This window comes from Bradysia coprophila (assembly GCF_014529535.1).
Source record: "Bradysia coprophila strain Holo2 chromosome X unlocalized genomic scaffold, BU_Bcop_v1 contig_128, whole genome shotgun sequence".
NCBI lineage: Eukaryota > Metazoa > Arthropoda > Insecta > Diptera > Sciaridae > Bradysia > Bradysia coprophila.
The window spans coordinates 2,373,344-2,401,319 of record NW_023503295.1 but is presented as its reverse complement, the minus strand read 5'-3'; the positions used below and the strand labels follow the sequence as shown (position 1 = coordinate 2,401,319).

Below are 27,976 nucleotides of genomic sequence, written 5' to 3'. Positions count from 1 at the left end.
GACTAACATTTGAAGAAATATTTCGAAGTAATCCGTGACATACATTGAATTGTATATTGAACGTTTTTTTAGCGTAAAAGACGTAAAAGACCTTGATTTCCACTCACAGAAATAAGACACTTCAAATTTCTGAAAACTCATAGGCAAATCCTCAAAAGATATTTTCGTCTGAGTATCTGTAGACAGCTCTCAAGGATTGTATGTATAACAACGATTGGCCGCACTTACAAACACCTACAATTTCATGATTCACTTGAAATAAAATCGAAAAACATGAAATTAGAGACAGGTATCCAAAATACCTTATGCTGACATCATAACTCTAATACCATCATCGAAACAAGAAACACGCTCGTGTATACCTAATATACGAAAATATTCACTGTTGATCTGTTTCGGTATATAAATAATAAACATTTAAGCGCGACTCTAAATTTGCCTAATCACGGTGAGTAGTCACGGTGAGATAACAAAACAAAAAAAAAGTGAGCGAGATTATGATTCTGTTTAGAGTTTATAAATTTGTGACAAAAATCGGTTGAAAGTGATTTTCAGTTCAGTCTGTTTAACATATCGGAAGTTCGTTGTTTGCATATAGTTTGAATACGATGGCGTTTATATTCGGAAGTATTTCTACCGATATCTTGGCCCTCGTTGCCATTTTATCGGCTGCCGTATATTTCTACGTAACTCAACATAAATATTCCTACTGGAAACGACTGGGAATCAAACAAATATCACCGACTTTTCCGTTCGGTAACTTTGCTGCGGCATTCCTGCAAATCAACCATATCGGACTTTATCTGCAAGATATCTATACGAAAACGAAAGAACCATTCCTTGGCCTGTACTCTGGCTTCAAACCAATGCTACTAGTCAACGATCCGGAATTGATCCGTTTGGTATTTATCAAGGACTTTCAACATTTCCAGGATCGTGGAATGTATATCGGTGAGTGAATATTTAAGAAATTAATTGCGATTTGTTTCAGTGTGTTAGAGTTTCACACAGCTGAGCTCCACGTCTTGTAACGTCGTAGCCAGTTCTTTGTTATTATCAATTTATCGTAGAGTCAAAATTATCAGTCTTGATAAACTCGACTGATTATACCTGTTATGTGTATAGAAATATGAGGTCACCGACCCAGGGCCAGACTAGCTATTCAACGGCCGCTCGGGCAATGCTGTGAAGCGACTCGTAAAATTGATTTTCGAAACTTAAAAACTTGGAGTGGCCCGAAATAGACAGCGGCCCTTCTGGCAATGTCAGATCGCCCACTAAACAATAGTATTTTTCGTTACGAGTGATGAAACTTTTTGCTTTCATCACGAGTTACGAACTACGTTTTTTTTTGCGCCTGACGATCATAATGAGACAAAACACAAATTTAAATAAAAATAAATGAAAATGAAAATCACTCAACGGAAATAAAAATGGCCGTCGTCATGTCAAAATCAATGTTGCACAAAAACCAAATAATCGTAAACGACGCATGAACATTCTAGTTCAAATTTGAGTGTCGACTCAAGGCTACGTAAAATAATTTAGTTTTGCCAAAAAAAAGCAAAATGAGCGGATCCGAGACCGAAGACGACTTTTTCGATATTGAGATGGAGGCTGAGATAGTAATTCGGAACCTTTTACCTAAAATATCAGCACCAATTTACGAAAAAGCGTTAAAAGTGATATGCGAAGACATTGCGGTTGGATGAACGAAAGCATGGCCGAGAAATATATCGAGAAATCGATCAACAACAAACGAAAAATTGCAGGACACATCTTGGGTATCCAACCCACATCAACAGTCAGTTCAGTTGATGTAAGTGATGCGTCCACATCTTCTGCGAGCAACAAAATTTCTGTCGACACTGCTGTAGTCGATTTGATGGTTGGACAAATGGATGAAGTTGAACCAATCAATTATGTCGACGGTGCACGAGTGAATTCGGCGATTGCAGTTGCACCAGTCAATTCGGATATTACAGTTCCTCCGGACCAGGCATGAGCGCCGACGGAGAAACCTCGGCGGCGGCTAGCCGAAAAAAATTTCTCGACGGCGGTGAAAAAGTCGGCTTGAGCCGGCTTAAAACGGCTCGGCTGGAGGTTCCTTTTAACTTTTTTTCAAAATAAAAACGTTTAGATAAATTCATGGAAAATGAACTAGTAAGCATGAAAATGAAATTGTACGGAAAGCGAAAATGTAGGTAGATTAGGTTGTTCAAAGTGCAAGTGGAACTGGTCTTGTTACAAGCAAGTCTCTAAGTCTAAGGTTCACTAACACGTCAAGTTTTATTGCCTCAAAACTTGAACTAAATGGAAAATCATGCTCCGGTACACTCATTTAACTCATTAAGAAAATGGTTTTCGATAAGAAATCGAAAGCTCACGAAAATCAAGTAAAAATTGAAAATAAAAAAAAAATCGAGAAAATTCGCAAAGATCGATAAAGTTTTCTCAAATTTGTGAATTAACTGATTGTGCGCCTTCGGCTCGTTCCGCAAAGATCATACTTGCCAAAACAACAAACTTAGAAGCGAGGACGTAATATACCATTCTGGAAAATTCATGAAAATTCAAGAAAATTTTCAAAATTTTCTTAATTTTGAAAAAAAAATTCAAAAAGTACTTGAGCTGCTTAGGATCAACAGGAATCTCGGTTTTCAAAATTATTTCACCCATTCACCTTTCGAAATCTTTATTTCATTTTCCAGCCGTTTCAAGCCGGCTTGAGCCGTGTTTTTGGCACCGGGACGGCTGCGGCGCGGCTTGCTCAAAAATGGCCGGCGGTGGCTTGATCGGCGGCTTATTTTCGGCGGCGCTCATGCCTGCTCCGGACAGTTTGGTAAATTGCTCCATTCAATTCGGTGATTCGAGCAACTGCACGATAAACATTTACCAAAAGTAAACAAAATGCTTGACTTTGTGTACGCTGTATTATAATTTGCGAGAATGAACGTTGAAATTACTTTGAAATTCTAAGAATCATCTTTTGCGTCCGAAAAAGTTACTTTTACGGACGCAATCAGTGGCCATCTTGGTGTGAGCAGTACCGAAAAAACGCACATTTCATCATTAGAGTGAGTGACGAAAAGCGTCGAATTATGATCGTCAGGCGCAAAAGCGATATTTTCGTTATGTAGGTGGACTTTAATGTCGATAAACATCTGTTCAGGTTAATAATGCGTGAATTTAGTGAGCTTATGGTCACTGTTTTTATCAAAAATTGTTACGATCAGCGTCGCGTGACCGTATGACATTCCTTTATTTAATTTCATTGATGAAAATTTATTCAATTCATTCCAGACGAGGAGCGAGATCCATTATCAGGCCATTTGTTTTCAATGAATGGCGATAAATGGAAAAACCTAAGAAATAAACTTTCCCCCACTTTTACTTCCGGAAAGTTGAAAGCGTAAGTACAAATGAAAAATGAAGGAAATTCCAATGTTATGTAAACTTGAGCTTTCAGAATGTTTCCAACCCTCGTTGAGTGCGGTGATTCTCTGTTGAAATTTGTCGATAAATACGCCGAAAAAGGGCAAACTCTTGAGATGCGTGATATCTTAGCACGATACACAACAAATATTATTGCCTCGGTATGCACAAACTGATAATAGTTCAACTTGCCCGATAGATTGTAAATGTGAACTTGCCAACTTGTCTGATTTTAGGTGGCGTTCGGTATTGACATTGATTGCATCGCAAACGAAGACGAATCGTTCCGAAAATACGGAAAGAAAGTTTTCGAGCCATCGTTTGGAAATGCATTCCGTGGACTGACAGGGTTTATATTCCCGAAATTGATGCCCATACTGAATTTGAAGTCTGTGTCTCAAGATGTTGAAGATTTCATATTGTCAATGACGCGACAGTCATTAGAATATCGCGAAAGGAACAACGTTACGCGAAAAGATTTCCTACAATTGATGGTGCAGTTACGAAATACCGGTGTCGTACAGTCTGATGGTGATTGGGAAACTAAGATCATTCATGATGAATCGAAAAAGACATTGAGTGTTGAAGAGGTAGCGGCTCAAAGTTTTGTCTTCCTAGTTGCTGGTTTCGAAACGTCTTCCAACACAATGAGTTATTGTTTGTACGAACTCGCTCGAAACCCCGAATATCAAAAAAAGGTTCAACAAGAAATAGCTGATGTCCTCAACAAACACAACGGTGAAATTACTTACGAGTCAATATCGGAAATGCATCTGTTAGAATGCTGCATTGACGGTAAGATCAACAATTGCACAATGATCTCTGGGTCGTCATTAAAATCGCTTGAAATATTTGCAAACTTAATCGAACAGAAACCCTCAGAATGTATCCACCCCTCTTGCTGTTAACCAGGGAATGTACCAAAGACTGGCAAATACCGGGCACCGATACTATCATTAAAAAGGGCATACAAGTAGCCATTCCTGCGTTTGCATTGCAAAGAGACGAAAAGTATTACCCGAATCCGAATCAATTCACACCGGAAAGATTTAATGCGGAAAATTCGGCTGGAAAATCCTTTGTCGATCGACCATACATGTAATTTATTCTAGGCGCCTGGTTCTGTGGAAACTTTTTCTATTTTCATTTTACTGTTTATTTTAGGCCGTTCGGCGAAGGTCCGAGATTGTGCATCGGAATGAGACTGGGAAAAATGCAGTCCAAAGTCGGTTTGGTGTTGATGTTGAAAAATTATAATTTCGAATTAACTGGAAGTACATTGAAACCGCTACTGATTAATCCAAGCAGTTTCGTTATATCACCTGTGGGTGGCTTACCACTGAAAATATCGAAGCGCTAGTTTATATGGAATTAGGGTCCACGGTAAGTAAAAATTAAAGGAGAGATGAAACACTTCTTAATGCTTAGACACCAATGTTGTAAAATAAATCGAAAGTTGTGTGGAGTCGATTGGTCTTTGATTTGTTTAGAGGCCTCATTAGCAGCCTTTTAGGAAAATTCAAGAAAATGTTTTCCTAAAAGTAATCCCTGATAGAATCAATTGTCTTAATCTTCTTTTCCTTATAAGAACTAATTATTCAGGCTGAAGGTCGGAATTAAGTAGATAAACCGCGTTAAAAAAAATAGTTACTCCCGAAAGTTCCAGCTCAGACGTTGCATTCCATATCATGGGCGCGCGTTAGCATAGCGCCCGTGACGCAAGTCCTATTACTAGAAAAAATTCCAAAAAATTTTTTTTGTCGTAGACTGCAGAACCATATATACAGCAAATATTGAAGTTCCACCATTCAAATACAAATGACTCCAAATTACCATTAAAAAAAAACTAGGCGTCCGTACGAGTTCAACGAGCTATCACAAGTTCTTGCAGCTTAAAATTTGGCCACGCAAAAAATCTTCCAAGAAGCCCCATTTTCATACATTTTGGTCAATTTCAGTACTTTAAACGAAATGAAAAAATCCTACGTTACTTTGTTAGTCCGTCCGTCCGTCCGTGTTTCCTATCTTCTAAAGTATTCTTTAGATTTTGTTGAAATTTTGGGAGTAGATTCTAGTCGCCATTCTAAGACATTCCAGAAAAAAAAATTGGGGGGAACCGGCCTCGTCTCGGAGCTAGGGCTCCTCGAAGTTCCATATAAGCCCCATATAAGAACATCTTTAAGTGTGTGTGTGTGGATGGGTATGGTAGAACAAATTTGTTCGCTTTTGGTAAGCTCTGCTCGCCTCAATTTTTTTTCCCTAAATTTAGAATTTTTTAAACTTTTCAATTTTTTTTAAATTTTTCAATATTTTTTAAATTTTTCGAAAATTTTTAAATTTTTCGAAAATTTTTAAATTTTTCGAAAATTTTTAAATTTTTCGAAAATTTTTAAATTTTTCAAATTTTTCAAAATTTTTTAAAATTTTCAAAATTTTCAAATTTTTTCAAATTTTTTCAAATTTTTCAAAATTTTTCCAATATTTTCCAATATTTTCAAATTTTTCAAACTTTTCCAATATTTTCAAAATTTTCAAATTTTTCATATTTTTCAAATTTTTTTAAATTTTTTAAATTTTTCAAACTTTTCAAATTTTTTTAATTTTCACGTTTTTAAATTTTTCAAATTTTTCAATCTACTAATTCTTCCAAAAGAACTGATATCAGTCAAAAACACTCAAAAGAGTAAAAGTGACGCAAGTCCCTGTGCATACTTCCAAAACAACTGATATCGCTGGATGTGACGCATTCTGCGCTTGTACGCAAAAACTGTAACAGGAAAAATTTGACCAAAGAAATTCTAGAAACAAAATTTTACCAAAAAAATTTTGCGTCACAAGTGGCATATGTTGAGGAAAGTACTTTTAAGAATTTTTTTAAAATAGGCAAGAATACGTCCTAATACGTCCGAATCATCTGCCACTTTGTGACGCAAAATTTTTTTGGTAAAATTTTGTTTCTAGAATTTCTTTGGTCAAATTTTTCCTGTTACAGTTTTTGCGTACAAGCGCAGAATGCGTCACATCCAGCGATATCAGTTGTTTTGGAAGTATGCACAGGGACTTGCGTCACTTTTACTCTTTTGAGTGTTTTTGACTGATGCTAAATTCATAATCATTTCATAAAAATTCTGTTACCGTTTTTGATGACTGACTGTATGGGACTTTGTGCCGTTAATGTACAAAAAATGAACAACGCGCTTGAATCATTCTAAAACTTTTTCCCTTTTATTCGAGAAGTATAACGTTTCATACACAAAATTATAAAACAAAATTTCCGTCGCGCGGTTTATTTTCGCATCATTTATACCGCTATGGCCAAAATTAAGTTAACAGTGGCTCAGCCAGCAGCATTAGCAGCGTTTCGAATATCGATAGCAGCAATGAAAATATTGTGTTTGGTAATTTAATTTGCAGAAATTTAATTAAAAACTGTGCACAACATCCAAATGAAAATTGTACCAACGGCATACGGACTGGTATTGTATTAGATATCATATAATGAACAAATCAATTGAAATTTATTTTATTGATCTTTTAGCGTTAATAAAGATGCGCTTCTCGAATAAATTGAATCTACATCAGTCGCTCGATGTGAATACGTTTGATGGTGTAAGTGGAAACCTTAAAACTGAAACAGCCGTTTCGCAACCATATTAAGCAAAATCAATTTGTTGTAAGCTTTTAAGTAATTTTAACGGGCTTCGATTTTCTTCTTTTGTATTCCATTGGAAATTGTTGCAGCTAACGTTGCTCGAAGTTCGTACAATATAAATGCTTCACAACAAATTGACTTACTTTATAGACGGGTGATCAATTTCACATCGGAACCTTCTTTTTGTGGTCCACCGCGTTCAAAGACACCACCTTTTATGTTGTTGAAGTTTATGTACATTCATTTTGACAGTAACTTAAAGTATCGGTGTTAGCTGGCTGGCTAGAACGTCGTATCAGCACTCAAAAACAAGTACTAGAACTAGTTATTTTCATCATAAGGAGAGAAACCACAAAATTACAGTATCATGCCTGCACGTTAGTAAGCAGGCGGGACGCAAGTCCACACTACAAAAAATGTAAAAAAAAATTTTAGGGACTAAGGAACATATATACATCAACTTTTTGACTTTTTCCCCTTGGCTCCCACGACTCTTAAAGTATGATAATCGTATTCTGGGCGTCAATACGAGTTCAACGAGCTATCGCACGTCTCATAAGGTTCAAAATTGGCCGAGATATTGCACTTCAAAATCTACATTTTTCTATGGGAATGGTCAGATTTGACCCATTCTGAAATGATGAATTTTACCAACCTTTGTTTGTTTGCTTGTTTGCTTGTGGAATCTATCTCGAGAACGGCTCCTACGATTTGGCTGAAATTTTGGGAGTAGTTTCTGGGCATGATTCTAAGGTTTTTGGCAAAAAAAAATTGGGTCGACATGATCTCGTTTAGGAGCTAGGGCTTTCGGAAGTTCCCATACAAGCCCCATATATTAACATGTAAAATGAACGTGTTTCTCGATATGTTATGATTGGAGATGTTTGGAGATGAAATTGGAATGTTCTTTACTTTCAGTTTTGGGAGTAGAATATGGCCCGATGTGCAAAAACTGGAGAAATTTGGACACTATCAGTTTTTAGATTTATCTAGAGAACTGTGGCAGATGGAAGTTTGGTTTCTTCGGCAAAGTCTTAGAGTTTTGAGCGAGGGGTGACGCACTTCCATTTAATCCATTTAATCCATTTAATCCATTAAATCCATTAAATCCATTTAATCCAAAAAAAAATTTTAGTTTTACCGAAATAATTAGGCTACCGACCTGAAAAATTTGTAGAGTAATTGCGAAAAATAAATTTGCACGATCCCCAGCTCGTTTAAGTACTCGTGAGGTATAGGAAAAATTTTTTTGTGAAAAATGGTATTAAATTTATTTAATCCATTTAATCCATTTAATCCACTTTACACCAAAAACTCCTAAAAGTGGATTTTTTCGCTCTTTAACATTCTAGTATGAGTTGTAGTACGTGGTTCGATCAAAATCAACAATTTTTAAGACTTTTACAGTATTTGGTAAAATGAACTTTTTTCCTATTTAATCCATTTAATCCAATTTTTATTCCATTTAATCCATTAAATCCATTTAATCCATTTAATCCATTTAATCCATTTAATCCATTTAATCTAGAAGTGAGTTACCCCTCGGTTTTGAGAGTAGAATAGGGCAGTATGTACAAAAACTGGAAAAATTTGGTCACTTTCAGCTTTTAGATTTATCTCCGGAACTATGGCAGATGGAATGTTCGTTTCTTCGGCAAAGTCTCAGAGTTTTGGGAGTAGAATATGGCCCTATGTGCAAAAACTGTAAAAATTTGGTCACTATCAGTTTTTAGACTTATCTCGGGAACTGTGGCAGATGGAAGGTTGGTTTCTTCGGCAAAGTCTTAGAGTTTTGAGAGTAGAATAGGGCAGTATGTACTGAAAGTGGAAGAAATTGGTCACTATCAGTCTTTAGACTTATCTCGGGAACTGTGGCAGATGGTAGGTTGGTTTCTTCGGCAAAGTCTTAGAGTTTTGAGAGTAGAATAGGGCAGTATGTACAAAAACTGGAAAAATTTGGGCACTATCAGTTTTTAGATTTATCTCAGGAACTATGGGAGATGGAACGTTCGTTTCTTCGGCAAAGTCTCAGAGTTTTGAGAGTAGAATAGGGCAGTATGTACAAAAACTGGAAAAATTTGGGCACTATCAGTTTTTAGATTTATCTCAGGAACTATGGCAGATGGAACGTTCGTTTCTTCGGCAAAGTCTCAGAGTTTTGGGAGTAGAATACAGTCGAAATGACCAAAACTGGAAAAGTGTTTCAATTTTAAGGTTGGTGTCTTCGACAAAATATCAGTGTTTTAGAAGCAGAAAACAGTTTTGGTATCTTTTGTGTTACGGGACATATAAAACTGCTTTCTTCGTCTCTAAATAAAAACTTTTGATATGTCATAACTGACGCTTTAACCTTAAAACTTACAAAAGTACTGATATCAGACAAAAACCTCTTAGAAGAGGAAGGGTGACGCAAGTCCTTTACTTACAAAAGTCCATTTGTGACGCAATTTTTTTAATATAAAGAATTGGTGTTAAAGTTAAATTTTTGCGTATCGGAGCCTTGAGCGTCACCCTTTCTGATATCAATACTTTTGTAAGTAAAGGACGTGCGTCACCCTTCCTCTTCTAAGAGGTTTTTGTCTGATACAGTATACGCAACATACATACGTATGCAAAAATGATACTCTCGGCATACGAATTCACACACATACTGTGATATGATGAACACAATTTTATACGCTTCATGATACGAAAAACAGAAACAACAAAAAGGAGCAAAAGAAAATGAGAGAGTTAGCTCCGCCTTCGTATACATCAATTCAAAACAGGTCGCATGCGAGTAAAACATCATCTATATCCCTAGACCTGTTTACAAGGTCGCTCAGAGAGAACTAGAAAACTATGGTGTCCAAAAACTTTCGGCGCGTGATTACGTCTCTTTTCGTTTCATGAAGTGTGTCATAGTTATTTGGACGGTATATTTTAGGCAGTTTTGCGCAGGGCCTATTTTTGGCAAATTATTTTGGAAAAATTTGCCAAATTTTCCAAAATTTACCAAAAACTAATTTGGTAAATTTTGTCAAACTTTGGTAAACTTTGGAAAAAATTTTTTACTGGCTGCGCCACTGTGAGCAGTCTTTTTTTTCGCTTGTCAATAAAATAATATTTTGGTAAATTTGGCAAAATTTTCCTAAATAATTTGCCAAAAATAGGCTCTGGTTTTGCGGAAGCGAATGTGCCTAAAATAAACCGTCCACAACAAATGCGTATACAACTATACGAGAATACGAGTATTTCATGCTGACGAGAAAAATTCCGAAATTTATGCCCAAGACATGAAAAGATTGATTTCGTGTTTTGGAATGAAAAACTTATATTTCCCCTCCCCAAATTTGGTGCCGAAACACAGAAAGTTTCTCTCAAAATTGCAAAATCCAAAATGTTCTCCTATCATTGCTACCCAAGATTTCTGACCCATGCACTCCTCAAATAATGGTTTCGTATAACTTTCGTCGCACTTTTCGCGACAGATAGTCCATCGATTCAATCTGGTATCAATATGGCACAGGTTCCAAACCGTGGCCTTGTGATACCCTGATATGGGCTCTGCTATGCATTTGTACGTGTCCTAATCCCTAATTCGACCAATTTCAACTAAACTTACTCTTAGCTATAACCCCCCATTCTACCGGAAATCAAAACAATTTCCAATTCGTAAACAATATATCGCAAAAGTGCACACTTACCTCTCGCAATTGAAGTAAATTTGAAAAAAGGCCGCTTATGTAATGTACATGGTTGTGGCTCAAATCGATCGTCTGTAGTTTCCGTGTCATTTGAAACGTTCCAGCATCCAAATAAACGACACGATTGTGACTAATATCCAACGATTGCAGTTCTCTCAACGAATTGAATGCATTTTCATGAATCGTTTCGATTTTATTGTTGTATAACGATAACGTTTTCAAATAAGGAAACGAACAAAACGAATCTTCCTTAATTTCCTCAAATTTATTTGAACTTAAATCGAGAAATATTAACGATGTGAAACGTGTTTGTCCCGGATATCCATACAATAACGATATCTCGTTGAACGACAATCGCAACGATCGTAGATGTTCTAATTTTTTCAATGCTGACATTGGAAATGATTTAATTTTATTTTCGGATAAATCGATTTCGGTTATGGATTCCTCGGGACCAGCAAATGCGAACTCGGAAATATTTTCCAGTAAATTTCCTTTCATATTTAACTTTACAAGACGGAGCCCATAAAAACTGTAGTCGGGAAGATTGGTGATTTCGTTTGATTCAAAATCAAGCATCATTAATTTCTGCATGCCAGTCAGCGCTTTTTTCGGAACCTGAAAATTTCCAAAAAAGGAGAGAGCGTAAAAAAAAACATGTAACAGCAGAAGAGAATTGAAATTAATTTGTTGAGTTGATAGCTGGAACATAAATTTTATTTATTTCGTAAATGGGATTTTATTTTAAAAGGAAAATGAAATTTATTCGTTGGTTTTTATTACATTGTCTGCGTTCAGAATATTGTGCGGGGTTTGGGTGTTAATTTCACTTTATTGTGCTTGTTATTTTTTATGGATCATTCTCACAATTCTAGCATAAACAAGATGTCTCAATTACATACTGTTTAAGCGTTCATGATTTTTAATTTGCCATTTGCATAGTTTGGCACTGACTGTAAAGTTTTCCAGCGATTTTAATGTGTGATTAAACCACTGAAATTATTTTCTTCCTCTTGAAAAATATGGTGTAAAAGTAAAAGGGAAACGAGAGAAGCAATTCGCTTCTAATTATACAATTTGAATTATTGCACCGCGCTTCAATGTGAATGTTTAGCGTATGCGCATTTTATATCAGGATTTTTAGCCCCGTACGAAGTACGAAGGGGCTTATAGGATTACGATGCCGTGTGTAATTGATGGAATTCGAAGCAGACGGTAAGGGCAAAGTGTTTGCCTATGTTCATAGATGACGAATCCGCAATAAAAATTTGGGCCGTCTGTCCGTCTGTCCGTCTGTCCGTCACGTCGATATCTTGAGTAATTCAAATCCGATTTCAAAAATTTTTTTTTTCCCTGAAAGATAGTCAAAATAGTGAGACTAAGTTCGAAGATGGGCATATTCGGGTCGGCCCTTCGTGAGTTAGGGCCACCTAAGTGATTTAAGGTCTTTTGGTGATATTTATGGCAAAATAAACGATGGAAATGTAAATGACACGGCAAATGATAGGTATTGTCAATACCAATCCAGGAAAAGTTTTTTAAAATCGGGTGAGTGGACCGTGAGTTAGGGCCTTAGAAGTGAAATGCTACTAGGGCCCTATGTGTATTTTACATAGAACTCGAGTAAATTTCATTCGTTTTTCGTAATTTTTGTTTCATTTGGAAGGTAATCCAATGCCGAATAGAATGTTGTTGAAACAAAAATTAAATTTGGGTCCTTGGCCTAAGGCCGCTACTAGGGCCCTATGTGTATTTCACATATAACTCGAGTAAATTTCATCCGTTTTTCGTAATTTTTGTTTCATTTGGAAGGTAATCAAAGGCCGAATAGAATGTAGTTGAAAAAAAAATTGAATTTGGGTCCTCGGACTGAGGCCGATACTAGGGCCCTATGTGTATTTTACATATAACTCGAGCAAATTTCATTCGTTTTTCGTAATTTTTGTTTCATTTGGAAGGTAATCAAAGGCCGAGTAGAATGTTGTTGAAAAAAAATTAAATTTGGGTCCTTGGACTAAGGCCGCTACTAGGGCCCTATGTGTATTTTACATACAACTCGAGCAAATTTCATCCGTTTTTCGTAATTTTTGTTTCATTTGGAAGGTAATCAAAGGCCGAATAGAATGTTGTTGAAAAAAAATTAAATTTGGGTCCTTGGACTAAGGCCGCTACTAGGGCCCTATGTGTATTTTACATATAGCTCGAGCAAATTTCATCCGTTTTTCGTAATTTTTGTTTCATTTGGAAGGTAATCAAAGGCCGAATAGAATGTTGTTGAAAAAAAATTAAATTTGGGTCCTTGGACTAAGGCCGCTACTAGGGCCCTATGTGTATTTTACATACAACTCGAGCAAATTTCATCCGTTTTTCGTAATTTTTGTTTCATTTGGAAGGTAATCAAAGGCCGAATAGAATGTAGTTGAAAAAAAATTAAATTTGGGTCCTTGGACTTAGGCCACTACTAGGGCCCTATGTGTATTTTACATATAACTCGAGCAAATTTCATCCGTTTTTCGTAATTTTTGTTTCATTTGGGAGGTAATCAAAGGCCGAATAGAATGTAGTTGAAAAAAAAATTGAATTTGGGTCCTCGGACTGAGGCCGATACTAGGGCCCTATGTGTATTTTACATATAACTCGAGCAAATTTCATTCGTTTTTCGTAATTTTTGTTTCATTTGGAAGGTAATCAAAGGCCGAGTAGAATGTAGTTGAAAAAAAATTTAAATTTGCGTCCTCGGACTGAGGCCGATACTAGGCCCTTCAAAAAAAAAAATTTTAGGGCGATTTGAAATTTTTGTTTCATTTGAAAGGAACGTCGTACGGGGCTTCGTAATTGCGCTATGCGCAATTTGTAAGATGTACATATTACATAATAATTTTACTTTAACTACATTAACCGGCGCAATAGGCTTACGGTCAAAGTAGGGTGACAGACGCACTAGGGTCACGTACGCAATAGATATACGGGTTTGTACGGGGCTCAGTCGCAGCAAACGCTCGATGGCTCGTTTTTTTCTTCTTATCGCAAGGAAATTTTGTTAAAATCAACGAATTAATTATGCACAACAGGTCTGCCGTTACCACGACTGTAAACATTTACATAATATACAATCTTCAGTGGTAAATGGAATTGTTGGTGTGAAATTAAATTGTTAGCAAAATAAATTTTTGTCTGTTTCGGTTTACCATGAATAGATGTGTTACGATACGCCCGCACCGTTTACAATATTATATTCGTGATGCGGTCTTTGTGAGCTAGATTACGTTTTTACAGCGCACCGCACTGATGATGCCAGTCTGACATTGATACGGGAATGGAAAAAAAAAATTCAACAATTTTATTAAGTATAAAAGAGGTGAAATGGGAGAACCTGAATGCTGACAGTTCCGTTGTGTCTATCAAAAATTTATTTTTTTGGTGTTCAAAATTCGCAGCTACATTTTTAGGACATTGATGTGGGATGTTAGTTGGAAATAAAAAATTCAAAGTTTGAATCAACCTGTTAAATCTGTGTGGAATCCTCGTCTTTCGGCGTAAAAAATCATGCTTCTAATTCGCTAATCTGAACAATATTTTTCCCGTCAATAGAATTTCATTCACATAGAACATGAATCCACGCCATTTGTCGTATAAATTTATACGTCAGAGAGAGCTTTTTTCTCCTTTGTTTGTTACGATCTGTCAGTTTTTCTATTTTGCGATTTAGTTTGGAAATGAAAACGAAAGTTGAGATATCTTTGCTGTTGATATCGCCAAATCTTCAGGTGATTGGGGAACAAGCGGTCTCCGATTTTAATGAGTGATAGCTCGTTGGATTCGTCTTTCAATTCTAGGAAACACGTATCTTTCACTTTTTCTAAAAAAAAATTATTTTCTGTGAAAAGCGTTCAAAAGTGAAGACATGTCAGTGGGTACCGAAGACAGTTTTTCGACAATAACTCAAGAAAAAATGATTTTAAATTGTTGTAATGTTGTACGAATGTCGGCTTTGGAAAGACCTACAGGTAGAGTATACGCATCGCTTCGTGCGAGTAGATCCACGAGAGTTATGACTAAAAATGTAGTGAATGTTCGGAGAGTCCGCCTTCTATGCAGCTTCGATGTTCCACGGAACTGAGTATGGAGTGTTGTAACTGGTCTCACCCACTATCGTTCCACATATAAATGAACCGAGGACTGTTGTGCTACAAGCCCACAGTAGTCTTGGAAAAAAAATTGGTGCCAAAATGCAGATTTTTTCCTTCTTTCCGAGGGAACAGCATCTGGAACGTTTGTCACCGTTTGCTTCCACTTGATCGTATCGTTTTTCCAAACTCCTATCACGTAGCAAATATTGATCCGATTAAAGAACTAATTACTGTTCCGGAGTCCTGAGGTCATTTGCTATACGCTAACACTTTATTTGACTAAAATCCTGCGAGAAAAATTTGATAATTTTTCTCTTGATATTACTAACACTGGATCTGATATATTCGTGACATAGCGACGCGTTTTTGTATTGATAACGTAAAAGAATAGTTGACGATAAAAAATGACTGCCATAGTACCGTTCAAGATGCTGTTCCAGCTGTAGAGCCCCCGGAAAGAAGGAAAAAATCTGCATTTTCGCACCAACTTTTTTTCCAAGACTTCTGTGGGCTTGCAACACAAAAGTACTGGGTTCATTTATATGTGGAACGATAGTGGGTGAGGCCAGCTACAACACCTCATACTCAGTTTCGTGGAACATCGAAGCTGCAGAGAAGGCGGACTCTCCGAACATTCACTACATTTTTAGTCGCAACTCTCGTGTATCTACTCGCACCAAGCGGTGCGTATACTCTACCTGTAGGTCTTTCCAAGGCCGACATTCGTACAACATTACAACAATTTAAAATCGTTTTTTCTTGAGTTATTTTCGAAAAACTGTTTTCGGTACCCTCTGACATGTCTTCACTTTTGAACGCTTTTCACAGAAAACAATTTTTTTTAGAAAAAGTGAAATATACGTGTTTCTTAGAATTGAAAGACGAATCCAAGGAGATATCACTCATTAAAATCGGAGACCGCTTGTTCCCCAATCACCTGAAGATTTGGCGATATCACTCTTAAGCAGTTGCGTGAACAATCTAATTGTATTTTCACAAGTCTTGTTCTAATTACAGTTGCTTGATAAAAGCTTGATGTTTAATACAAATTGTTGGGTTGAACTACAAAAAAGTGAGTTAGTTTCATTTTTCGGCAATATTTCCACTGTTTTTGGTCAACATTCTATCGTATTCTATCGTCCATAACTTCAGCAAACTTTGTTTCTCTGAAGTTTTGTCACGGAAACCTATTGTCTATGAGATAAAAGCATAACTGTTCGCAATTAGCGCACATCGCTAATTGTGCGCATTTCTACTTTTCTCTCGTATCGAATCGGTTTTCGTTGAGAAAAGCGTTTCCACGAAAAGCAATTCGAGAGACAAAGTTTGCTCAAGTCATGGGCGATACAATAAAATTTTGACCTGTGTGATGCCTGCTGTGTGACAATCTACACATCGAGTGCCAAAAAAAGCATTTATAACTATTTTCAGCATATACGACCCAATTTTCACAGTTCTCGTATGGAAAACTTATTTTTTGTCAAAGTGTCTAGGGGTGGTTCTAGTGCTGAAAAAATGAACACTTGTAACACAACATACTATTACTGCCATTAAAGGGAAACATAGAGGCTTGCCGAGATTTTCCCTTAAGGCATTGGGAAACATTGGGAAATGACAGGACTGTTTCCGGAAAATGTATGTAAAATTTTATCACAAAAATTCACCGAAAAAATTCAAAGAAACTCACCTCTTATGCTTTCCATTGTATTCGGGCATAGTCTCTTTAGGTCGTCAAGGCATATTTGAACACTAAAACACTTTTTACTCGATGCAAAAACAAAAAGTTTTTTTTTGTTTTGTCGCGACAAAAACACAGAAAATATTTCGACACAACTGTGACACTCCGCTACTATAAGTACTAGAATGAATGTTTGCTGTGTTCACTTCGGCGGTAAAATATTTTCATTCAAAAAAGTGTCGGACATTTAAAAACAATCATCAAACGGTTGACAAAGGGTAGCGTATACATTTAATAATGCTCATCGACCATTTTTTAAGGCTTTACGAGAGCTCAGCGGACATTCTTTCAGCAATGGGAGAGCATTTATTAAAAATTTAGCCTCTCGTAAGACTGCGCTGAGCGTAAATAAATGTTCGTTCCACTTTAGTAAGCTAAGAAGACTTCGCGAAGTCTAATTATGCCACCTCTTTGAATAAAAATATCGGCTGAGTTCTAAAATTTTCTCCGCTGAGCTCTAATAATTCTCCGCTGAGCTTTGACAAAACGCCGCTGAGCTCTAATAATTCTCCGCTAGGCTTCAGGAAGGGTCCGTTAGGCCTGAGCAAGTTGCAGTAAGGCCTAATGAAGCGAATCGGACACTCAGCGGAGATCTGTCAAAGCTAAGTGGAGTCTTATTAAATCATAGCAACAATTATTAGGTATCCGCTGATGCTTATTGAGTGTTCGCTTAGCTTCATTGCCTTACTACAACGTGCTAAGATCTGACGGACTCTTACTGCAGCCTAGCGGAGAATTATTAGAACTCATTAGAGGTTTGTCAAAGCTCAGCGGAGAATTATTAGAGCTCAGCGGAGGTTTGTTAAAGCATAATTAGGTGGCATAATTAGACTCAGCGAAGTCTTGTTAGCTTACTAAAGAAGTGGGAGAGGTTACAATTTTAATAAATGTCTACCGTCGTTGAAGTGTCGGACACTTTTTTGAAAGAAAATATTTTACCGCCGAAGTGAACACAGCAACCATTCATTCTAGTACTTATAGTAGCGGAGTGTCACAGTTGTGTCGAAATATTTTCTGTGTTTTTGTCGCGACAAAACAAAAAAAAAACTTTTTGTTTTTGCATCGAGTATAAAGTGTTTTAGTGTTTAAATATGCCTTGGGGACATAAAGAGACGGTGCACGAATACAATGGAAAGCATCTTGGGTGAGTTTCTTTGAATCTTTTCGGTGAATTTTTGTGATAAAATTTTCCATACATTTTCGGGAAACTGTCCTGTCATTTCCCAATAACGGGCCTTAAATCTCGTTTTTGGATGTTAAATCCAGTCGCCATAGGGAACGTTTCAAGTGACAATATCGAGGTGGTTTCGGAAATGGTAATGTTCTTTTCGTATTATAATTGAATTTTTCATCACTAGTACAATACACAGTTATCAAGGTAATCAATCAACAAACATCGATGAGTGAATGCTTTTCTCATAGAAGGCTTACGACTCAATATATGAGCAATCCAATTTCTAGAAACTAATGCAAGCTGTTTGATCCGTTTGATATGTCTGTTGTCAAGATATAAATTTAAAAGGAATAAATCCTTTGTCGAATATTAGCTTTACAATAAGATACATCAACTTAATAATCAAAGTTTCATCGACAATTGTTTGTTCAATTTATGGGAAGAAATTGGATACAAGAACAAAACGATGACAAAACAAAGCCGTTTCCACCTAAGACAACTGAGAAAAGCTTAAGTATTAGCAGAACGAAAGGAGAAAAGAAAATGAACGGTGAAAAAAAACAACAACACCGGCTGTATGTGTAGCATGTGTAGGTAGATATATCTCATATCTCGTTCATAATCTACACACCCACTATAAACCAACGCTTTATTCATGATAACATGCTGAAACTTTTATATCGCTAAAGATATGGTACATGAGGGGTTACATCTTACCTGTAATAGTTTGCCATTGACTATACTTAGCGATTCTAAAGTCTCACGTAGATTCTTTAGACTGTTATCTTTCAACATTTGCAAATGGGAATGGGAGAATTGTAAATGTTTTATATGTACGCCAGCCATGAACATATCCTGTGAAAGCGACGTGACGGAGCGATCAAAGTCGAATACAGACAGGGACTGTATGGGTGCAGATATCACTTGTAAGGTTGAACGTAATGTAACGGCTGTTGTACCAGGACATTCTAAAAAGAGACCTGAAAGAGAAAAAGAAAAAAAAATTGTAGAAAATGGTGTGTTAAAGGTGGTTTTGATAGAACGAACTGTCTTTTTTTGCAGATAGGTTTCGTATTCTTAATGGGGAAAAAGGGATACAATAGTAATGTGTCTATAACACCCAGACCTTCTACACCATTTAGTGCAAAAGTTTGTTTCCTCTGAAAAGAGGAAGTTGCTTTAATTTTACGTTTTCAGTTTATTGCATTGGCACTTTGTCGTGGCATTTTCTGCTTCTTTCTTGAATTTATCTTCATCCTATCCATTTGTTGTCCGAATTGATTGAATGATTTTAACGTTCTACTCGTACATTTTTGTTCCATACATCGTTCACTAAGGAAGACTGGTTTTCTTATACGAAAGGACCGAGTAATGCCCATGAAATTGGACCGACGAGACCGAAAATGAGTATAGTAGGTTAAAAAAATTCTCGGATTTTCGTCTGGGTGGGAAGTTGTATGCAAGATCTTTGGGGTGGTTAATTTGAGGTAATTTCGCTTGTTGTCCACACTTCATAAATCGTCTCAAACAGGGACGTAAATAACTGATACCGCAAAAATTGAAACGATAGTACAATAATACAATAGTGGTATTACACGTATATCTAGTCGTATTATCATAGATTAAAGTCAAATCCTGATTTTTGAAAATACCTGAAATGTTCTGTCGGTTCCTAGTATTTGACATTCAGAAAAATATTTCGCATTGAAGTTTTTGTAAACGTTATCCGGATTATGGTTTCCAGTGCAATTGTCTGTCGAAACATCAGCGACATTTCCCTTTATTTGCTAGTTTTGATAAGCAAAATGTTCTCATTTTTTCCGATGTTTTTTCATGATTCACTTTAAATTGTTAGTTGACAGTCTCTACTTTTGGTTGTAGAATGTGTCTGGTTGTAGGTTTACCGTAAAATTTTAGAAAAAGTTTTCAAAGTCATCGATATCATCAATAAAGTGATTCGCCGTCATCATGTCCGGAGCGTTAGCGGAGGACTTGACGCAGTCGCGGAGGACTTGACGCAGTCTAACTTCCAAAAAAAGAACGAAGAAATTTTTTTGAGACGCGGCAATCATGTCCGGAGCGTTAGCGGAGGACTTGTCGCAGTCTAACTTCCAAAAAAAGAAATTTGTTTGAGACGCGGCAACTATATATAGGCGAGAATTTAAGTTTCTTTCCTTTGGCCTGTATCACCACAAATCCTATTCTATCTTATTGCTTCAAATACGAGCAAAACGAACTATCACTCGACTATGTAACTTTAAAATTGCCGGAGATACATCGTTTTGAAGTTGGTCATTTTGATAGAAAATGCACCAAATTAACGTTTTCCAAACAATCAAAATCTTTCAACTTACTCTGTATGTTTCTATCTATCTGTCTATCTATCGACGGTCGATCTCGGAAACTAGTCAGCCAATCTCCATGAAATTTTGCAGGAACCTCAGGGTGGGCATAAAAATGAAAATGTGATACGCCATTACCCCAGGAAAAACCAGAATTTTGTTTTATTGGCCTCGAAGTGGTTTCTGAGTGTGGTTTTCGAGGGTCGGGAACGCGTTTTCGGCTGTAGCTTAGCTGTATTGAAACCTACAGAGGCGTGCGATTCGTTTGAGCTAGAGTGATTAGAGTGACCAAATTTTGAGCTACTCGAGCGTAGGATGAAAGGACTAATATTTTTTTGGGTTATGAGAGATAGCGAATTACTTTCTTCGGCAAAGTCTCAGAGTTTTACGAGTAGAACCGAGTGGCATATGTGAAAAATGTCGAAAGTTGGAAATGGGTGGGTCAATTATGTTTTTAGAGGTATTTCTTGAATGGTGACAGATAGTCACTTTCTTCGGCAAAGTCTCAGAGCTTTACGAGTAGAACAGGGCATATGTGAAAAATGTCGAAAGTTGGAAATGGGTGGGTCAATTGGGGTATTGGAGATATTTCTTGAATGGTGGCAGATAGAGAATTACTTTCTTCGTCAAATTTTCGATTTTCGTCAAATTTTCTGAATTTCGTCAGATTTTGGAATTTCGTCAAATTTTCGATTTTCGTCAAATTTTCGATTTTCGTCAAATTTTCGAATTTCGTCAAATTTCGTCAAATTTTCGAATTTCGTCAAATTTTCGAATTTCGTCAAATTTCGTCAAATTTTCGAATTTCGTCAAATTTCTTTGTTTCTGGGCCCATGCTACCTAAAGATTAAAAAGCAAGCGGGGTGAATAAATAATTTTCTTTAAGTTTTCTATAATGATTATGCTTTATTCTCTCCGCTTTCTCTGCAATTGAGCGTGCTTTTTTTGAAGTTTCACCAATGTCTGAAGGAGGCAACGTATCACGCACTGTCACATCCCATAAAAGAGATTTACCATGAATCCACGGAATTAGAGTCATACCATCAGGTCTTTTACCGTCATCACTAGAAATTCCTGGTGGCTGCAACAAAGTTGGAACATCTGCAGCAGAAAAAGCATGAGAAAACTCTCTGTTTACAGAATCATATCGCGTTATCCCTGTCTTAAGCTTGCATGATAAGCCATGCAAACCGTCCTTTTTAACTAACTCACCACAGACACACCTATACTCCTCGCATAATTAAGATCCTAAACGCAGACCAACAGCAATTCTCGCAGCATTGTTATCTAATAGCAAACCTAGCTGACTCGACGGGACCAACTTGCAGCCACTTTGAAGATTCTTTAGTAGATGACGCAAGCAGTCTCGCACGATCAACAGATTCACCAGATTCAAACATCCCACTAAACTTGCTATTGACCAACGGAGAGTCCCAATTCCTCTGTACCTTCCTCTCATCATCACTACCTGGAACAAATTCACTAGGAATCGAACTTACTAATCCCAAAATACTATCATCGATCACCTTAATATTAAACCTACTCAAAATCTCATCAGACAGACTGGACGTCGAATACACAGACGACAGATACGCAGGAAGTGCCAATTCCTCAACTTTCCGAATACCTAATCCACCGTGAGCTAACGGTAGCCAAGAAAAATCTAACAGCCTAACATTAGTAATCGCCTCAAGCGTCGAACGAAAAACTTCATCTACATCCTTCAAATAAGCACTCAGAGAAAATGCCTTAGAAGTACGCAACAAATAGTTAAACCTACAGCTTCCTAAAGATTTCCTAAAAACGCACAAAGCCGGATGGACATCCATCAACTTCAAACGTTCGCACATCACCTTTATTTCTTCAATCTTAGAAGAAAACATCCTCTCTAACTCTGACTCAAAAATCGGCGAACCTAAAATCTCAAGGGAGGACTCATCAACTTCCTTTATCCCTTTATGGAAACACAAAGAATTGACTAAGAACATCGATGACTTGTAAAATTCTCTGTCTAGGTTTTGTGGTAGCTCACCACAGACCCACCACGAGTGAGCAAGGTTAGTGATGAATTAAAACTTCTTTTCAATTATGATTCACTAGACTTGTTCGTGTGAAAAAAGGCGTGATTCTTATACTTATTCAATTACCGATTTTCCAATCGTAAGAAATTGTACACTTCTTAACCAATCTTTCACTTAAATTACGGCATTTCACCTTCAAAATTTAATGCAGCGAATTCGAACAGTAATTTGCCACTTTCGATCCGTTAGCTGACTAAAGAATTGTTATTTCTTTTACATAACAAACGAATCGTCATGTGTACATCGTGGTAGAGAAAGTTTGAGATTGAACAAAAACGATTTTACGAATACGAATGTGGTCTATGCCAATTGACAAATGGAATTATTTCTAAAATGTTTTAAATTAAACGGTAAAGTTAGTTAGCTGCCTGTTTCAATAAATAATACCATAAAATAGTTACTAAAGTTCCATTTTCTCGGTGGCTTTTGTTGAGATGTTTTATGAAAATAGCTGAAAATAATAGTTTTTGTTTTTCGTTATAACGTCGTTACGTTTTGCTTATTATACGTATAATGCATTCCGGTATATGTGGAACGGAAAACATGCAATAATGTAGCATTTTTTCTCTAATAAACAATACGAAAGTTATTCTGTTCAAATCCAGCAACAAAATTGAATAGAAAAGGTAGACAATTCAGAAGAAATTTTTAATTATCAAACCTATGCCCACACTTCGACTGATACAGAAGATAACATTCGAAGCGATAACGAGAACTAGTCGGATAGGTCGGAAAATCTATTTTTTACATTAAGGCATAGCTAATAAAGCTTATCGAGTATGATCCGTGGACTCAAGAACTATCTCTAGGGCACCTGAAGGAAGGAGATTGAACATGACTTATTAAGAATAAAGTGTCCATGGGACTGACCAGATAGGAAACCTTCTAGGAGGTGTGGCATTCGATATTTTACTTCTCAAAAGTGTCAGAGCCGTTGGCAAACAAGTGCCGTCGCACATTTCACTCGTTTTCCTCAAGCATTAAAAACACGCTCACATTACTTACTTGATAAAACAGAAATTTCAAATTTAGATAATGTAGAATTTGTAGCTGTTAACACGACAATAATTCACATGAGTGTAATGCAACGCGATATTTGTAGAAGTTTACATTGTGGTAATTGTGGTGATAAAATAGCGAAATCATATCTGAAAGTCAGACACGACACCATGTTTGAGTGCAGTGTACATAAAATGCAGTTGGTTTTGAAAAGTCTCTAAAATCATATTACGTTTTCATTATCTTTGTGTGTTTTGTTGTGATGATGTTGTGATTTTTACTGAGAAAAAGTTCGAGGGCAAACTTTTAGCCTCTATTTTAGTAGAATCTCTGTGCAAAGACTGTTAACAGATAACTAGAATGTTAAAATTATATGAACAAATAAGCAAAATTGCCAACATTTGTCTGTTAACATTTGTGTATACATTTTGTTAACAGATTTCAATTCAAATAGTACATTATATCAGCTGGCTAGGCGCTAGATTGTTCATTTCAACAAAAAAGATGCTGAAAAAACGGGTACTGGAAAGTTTAGTGAAACAAATAGGAATATAGGGAGGTAATGAAGAGTAAGGACTGCCGGTATTTGAGTTACGTTAAAATGTTTAATGAAAATGTATGACTGAATTCACAAAGTGAAGACTGCTAATCAATTTAATTAATTAAATGGTAAGGCGAGGTAAATGATTGATTTTGAGAGTATCATGATTTGATAACTTTTATAGCGACCAATTGAACTGTTTTTATAACATTTGCACTGTATCATGGCACTGCTTCTAGCATTAAGAGAGATCTTCACATGGCTCAATTGTTGCATACATTTGGAGGTAAAATGATGAGGCGACATAACTACACGGTCAATATCGTCAGGAACGATATTATCGTTTTTTAGACGATAGTATCGTCTAAAAAACGATAGTATCGTTTTTTGGACGATAGTATCGTTTTTTAGACGATAGTATCGTCCAAAAAACGATAGTATCGTTTTTTAGACGATACTATCGTCTAAAAAACGATATTATCGTCCAAAAAAATTTCATCCAGGACGATAATATCGTCTAAAATTATAAATTTTAAAATATTTTCAGGACGATATTATCGTTTTCTTGACTATATTATCGTTTTCTTGACGATATTATCGTTTAAAAAAACGATAATATCGTTTTTTTGGACGATACTATCGTTTTTTTTGATTATACTATCGTCTAAAAAACGATATCGTTTTTTTGACGATAATATCGTCCTGGATGAAAATATCCGCTGGACGATATTATCGTTATTTTCTTTTTCTGAACAAATTTATCGTTATTTTGGACGATATTATCGTCCTGGGCGATAATTTTTGGGACGATAATATCGTTTTTAATTAATTTATTTTTTTAAATTTGAGACGCTAATATCGTCCAGGACGATAATATCGTTTTTAATTTATTTAATATAAAAATTCTAGACGATAATATCGTCCTGGGCGATATTATCGTTCTGGATGGTTGTTGAAGACGAAACACAAAATCTTGTAGATAAACACCTTTTTATAGACGTCAAATGTATATTAAAAATTGGTTCATTTGGTTCCGTAAATTTAAATTTTGTATAGAAAAATTACACAGACTAATTATGAGACGATGCGAGAAAAAAAAATTAACTCCTAAGTTCCGCTTCGCTCCGGGGCAATGGGCCGGATCGCTCGGCGTGTTAAAACGCTTTTTATGTACAATCAAAGTTGGTATTCATTACGTAAAAAGATGAATTATTTAGGGACGAACTAAACGCCTTTTTTAAACACTGATGTGTAGGTGATTTCCTCTGACAATTGTTTTTCGATATTTTGGAAGAGAATTCGGTTCTTGCTGCACCTCTGAGTAAAATTGAGTCCTGGACAATATTACCACCCAAAACAAAACGATAATATCATCCTGGGCGATATTATCGTTTTTTTTAAACGATAGTATCGTCCTGGACGATTTTATCGTTTAAGAAAACGATAATATCGCCCAGGACGATATTATCGTTTTGGACGATATTATCGTACAGAAAACGAAAATATCCATTAGATTTTCTAGAACGGTAATATCGTCCAGAAAACGATAATATCGTTTTTTGAACGATAATATCGACAAGAAAACGATACTATCGTCCAGACAATATTTTAGAATTTTTCAATTTAGACGATATTATCGTCCTGGATGAAAATTTTTTGGGCGATAATATCGTTTTTTTGGACGATTATTAGTATTTTGATGAAAATTCTGGACTCGCATCTTTTTTGTAAAAAGTACGACCATTGGTGTTAAAATGTGTTAGCTTTCAGTAAAAATTTAAATGTTTGTGGTGATGTAACCTCAATCCGAGAAAACTCAATATTTATCAAAAATTGACACATATTTTGAGTTTTCTCGGGCTGAGATTAAATCACCACAAACATTTAAATCGTTAGTGGAAGCTAACACATTTTAACACCAAACGATGGTCGTAGTTTTAACAAAAAGGATACGAGTCCATAATTACCATCAAAATAATTAGTTATTTACATACCAAGTGATGAAAAGTTGAAAAGTAGAGTTTTCGAGTGAATTGTGTTGATCCGTGGCGAAGCCGAGGTCAATGACCACACGAAAACGAGACTATTCAATTTTTATTCCTTCATTTCTTTACTAATTCTTATAAAATAAGGAAGAGACTATTGGCACCGGGTGACGGGAATTTAACGTAAAGGCGGATTGTTAGATCTGTAGTGACCTGTTCACTACTCGTGTATTTGCTATAAATCTCTCATCACACACACATATAGTAATAACCAAATCGTCTGCTATGATTGTTATCATGCAGACTGCATTGTAAGATTCAGTCCATTAGTAGAGCTCGAACAGACAACACGTAATAAATCATACACAAGCCTAACCCGATGTTTACATTAATTAAGTAGAAGCACAAGACTTTTATATTGGTGACCCGAACGTTCTTGAAACCAGCCTAAAGTATTTGAACGGAGCAAAGTGATCATTCGATATTTTTGTCAATAATCGAAAGTGAAATACACGCGAATAGTAAATGTCGGGAGTTGCATACAACGGGATTCGATTGTCCGAGAAGACAAAGAGCACAAATTTGGTTTTCGTCATTACACAAGCACGTAGTTTGGTGAAATTCGAACGCTTTGTATTAAAACATCAGCTCACATACCGGTGTAGAAGCATTATAGTTTCTTGGAAGTTGTGGAAAGTTTCATCCAAGATTTTGGCGCGTAAAGGTTATATAAATTAATCGCAGTCAACGTGGCCAATTAAAAACCCAATCGAGTAGCCTTACAAGGTCGTCTAGAATAGAGTTTACTAATGGATTCACAACTATCAACGGAGTTGTTGGTGCACATACTTTCGTTCTCTACCTTCACGATACAATTTCTACAACGAAGTTCGAAGGAGAATCTAGCGAAATTGTGGCAACAACGACCCGAGTCCGTAACAAACGGGAAGAATAAGCAACGTAAGCCCGAAGGGTTCAATCGTCAAAATGACGCAAGTAGCATCACCGATTCGAGAATCAGCGAGAACGCCCACAATACGAAATTCGAGAGTTTAGTCGGGTCGGTTAACGAAAACACAAAGTCATCGCACCGACCGTTCTTCGACCGCCATACCAAACATTCCATGGGAAATGCACACGATCATATGCGTAAGGAGGTTTGGAACAATGGAGAAACAAACGGGAACAGAGCGCGGCCGAATAATCGTGAAATAAATGGTTGTTTGTTGAATAGAAGAGTGCAATTAGCACAGAAAATTCTTCGAGTAATTTTTTCGATCGTTTCGAGCCAATCGTTTTATAGTTTTTGAATGAAAAGGTAGAGTCAAAAAGTTGAATTTTTTGTTTCATAATTTTTTTTTTGTTAAATTTTTGTTAATTTCAAAATTTAATTTTTTCAAGAGGGGAAGTAATGTAGTGACCTGTTCACTACTCGTGTATTTGCTATAAATCTCTCATCACACACACATATAGTAATAACCAAATCGTCTGCTATGATTGTTATCATGCAGACTGCATTGTAAGATTCAGTCCATTAGTAGAGCTCGAACAGACAACACGTAATAAATCATACACAAGCCTAACCCGATGTTTACATTAATTAAGTAGAAGCACAAGACTTTTATAGATCCTGTGGAATTCATCCTTATACGAAATGTAACGTAAAGGTATCGAACAATCCGCCTTTACGTTACATATCTCAATAGGATAAATTCCCTAAGATCGAAGAAACTACCTTTACGTTACATTTCGTAAAAAGATTAATTCCTTAGGATCGAACAATCCGCCTTTACGTTAAATTTCGTAAAAGGACGAATTCCCTAACATCGACAAACTACCTTTATATACATTTATTCATTCAATAAACACTGACATTACAACAATGTTTGCCGTTAGATACAGTATACTGTACAAATTGGTCATCGCTTTCATTAGTTTTAAATTGCGTTAAATTTCGTAAAAGAACGAATTCCCTAAGTTTGAACAAACTACCTTTACGTTACATTTCGTAAAAAGATGGATTCCCAAGAATTCAGCCGTAATTTGTAGAAGAAACACTTAACGGTACTATTTATTTTTTATCAATTTTTAATTTCATAAGAAACTACTTGATCGAAAATGCAAATAAATACAGGTACCCAATTTTATTATGACTATAGGATTGTAGGATGCATTACTTTTACATCCTACACACTTCCCACATTCAATTGAAC

At 36.2% G+C, this 27,976-nt stretch overlaps 2 protein-coding genes across 2 annotated transcripts in view; one reads left to right on the top strand and one right to left on the bottom strand.

The window, feature by feature from the left end:
• LOC119067623 (protein artichoke) overlaps positions 1–27,976 on the bottom strand; it is a 97,203-nt gene that overhangs the window by 23,236 nt on the left and 45,991 nt on the right. The window contains exons 3-4 of the mRNA XM_037170715.1: positions 18,533–18,795; positions 10,774–11,391 (exon numbers count right to left, since the gene is read on the bottom strand). Of these exons, the coding sequence (XP_037026610.1) occupies positions 10,774–11,391; positions 18,533–18,795 (881 nt within the window). The remainder of the gene's footprint in view (positions 1–10,773; positions 11,392–18,532; positions 18,796–27,976) is intronic.
• On the top strand, positions 516–10,057 carry LOC119067719 (cytochrome P450 6d3-like). The gene is made up of 7 exons (XM_037170836.1): positions 516–951; positions 3,304–3,412; positions 3,470–3,596; positions 3,672–4,230; positions 4,308–4,533; positions 4,600–4,804; positions 10,014–10,057. The coding sequence occupies exons 1-6, from the start codon at positions 609–611 to the stop codon at positions 4,793–4,795; spliced, it is 1,560 nt and encodes a 519-aa protein (XP_037026731.1). The 5' UTR covers positions 516–608; the 3' UTR covers positions 4,796–4,804; positions 10,014–10,057.

Coding starts and splice junctions, on each gene's coding strand:
- LOC119067719 (XM_037170836.1), top strand. CDS start 609: ATGGCGTTTATATTCGGAAGTATTTCTACCGATATCTTGGCCCTCGTT. Junction 3,413..3,469: donor ACTTCCGGAAAGTTGAAAGC/GTAAGTACAAAT, acceptor TTGAGCTTTCAG/AATGTTTCCAACCCTCGTTG. Junction 4,534..4,599: donor TTTGTCGATCGACCATACAT/GTAATTTATTCT, acceptor TGTTTATTTTAG/GCCGTTCGGCGAAGGTCCGA.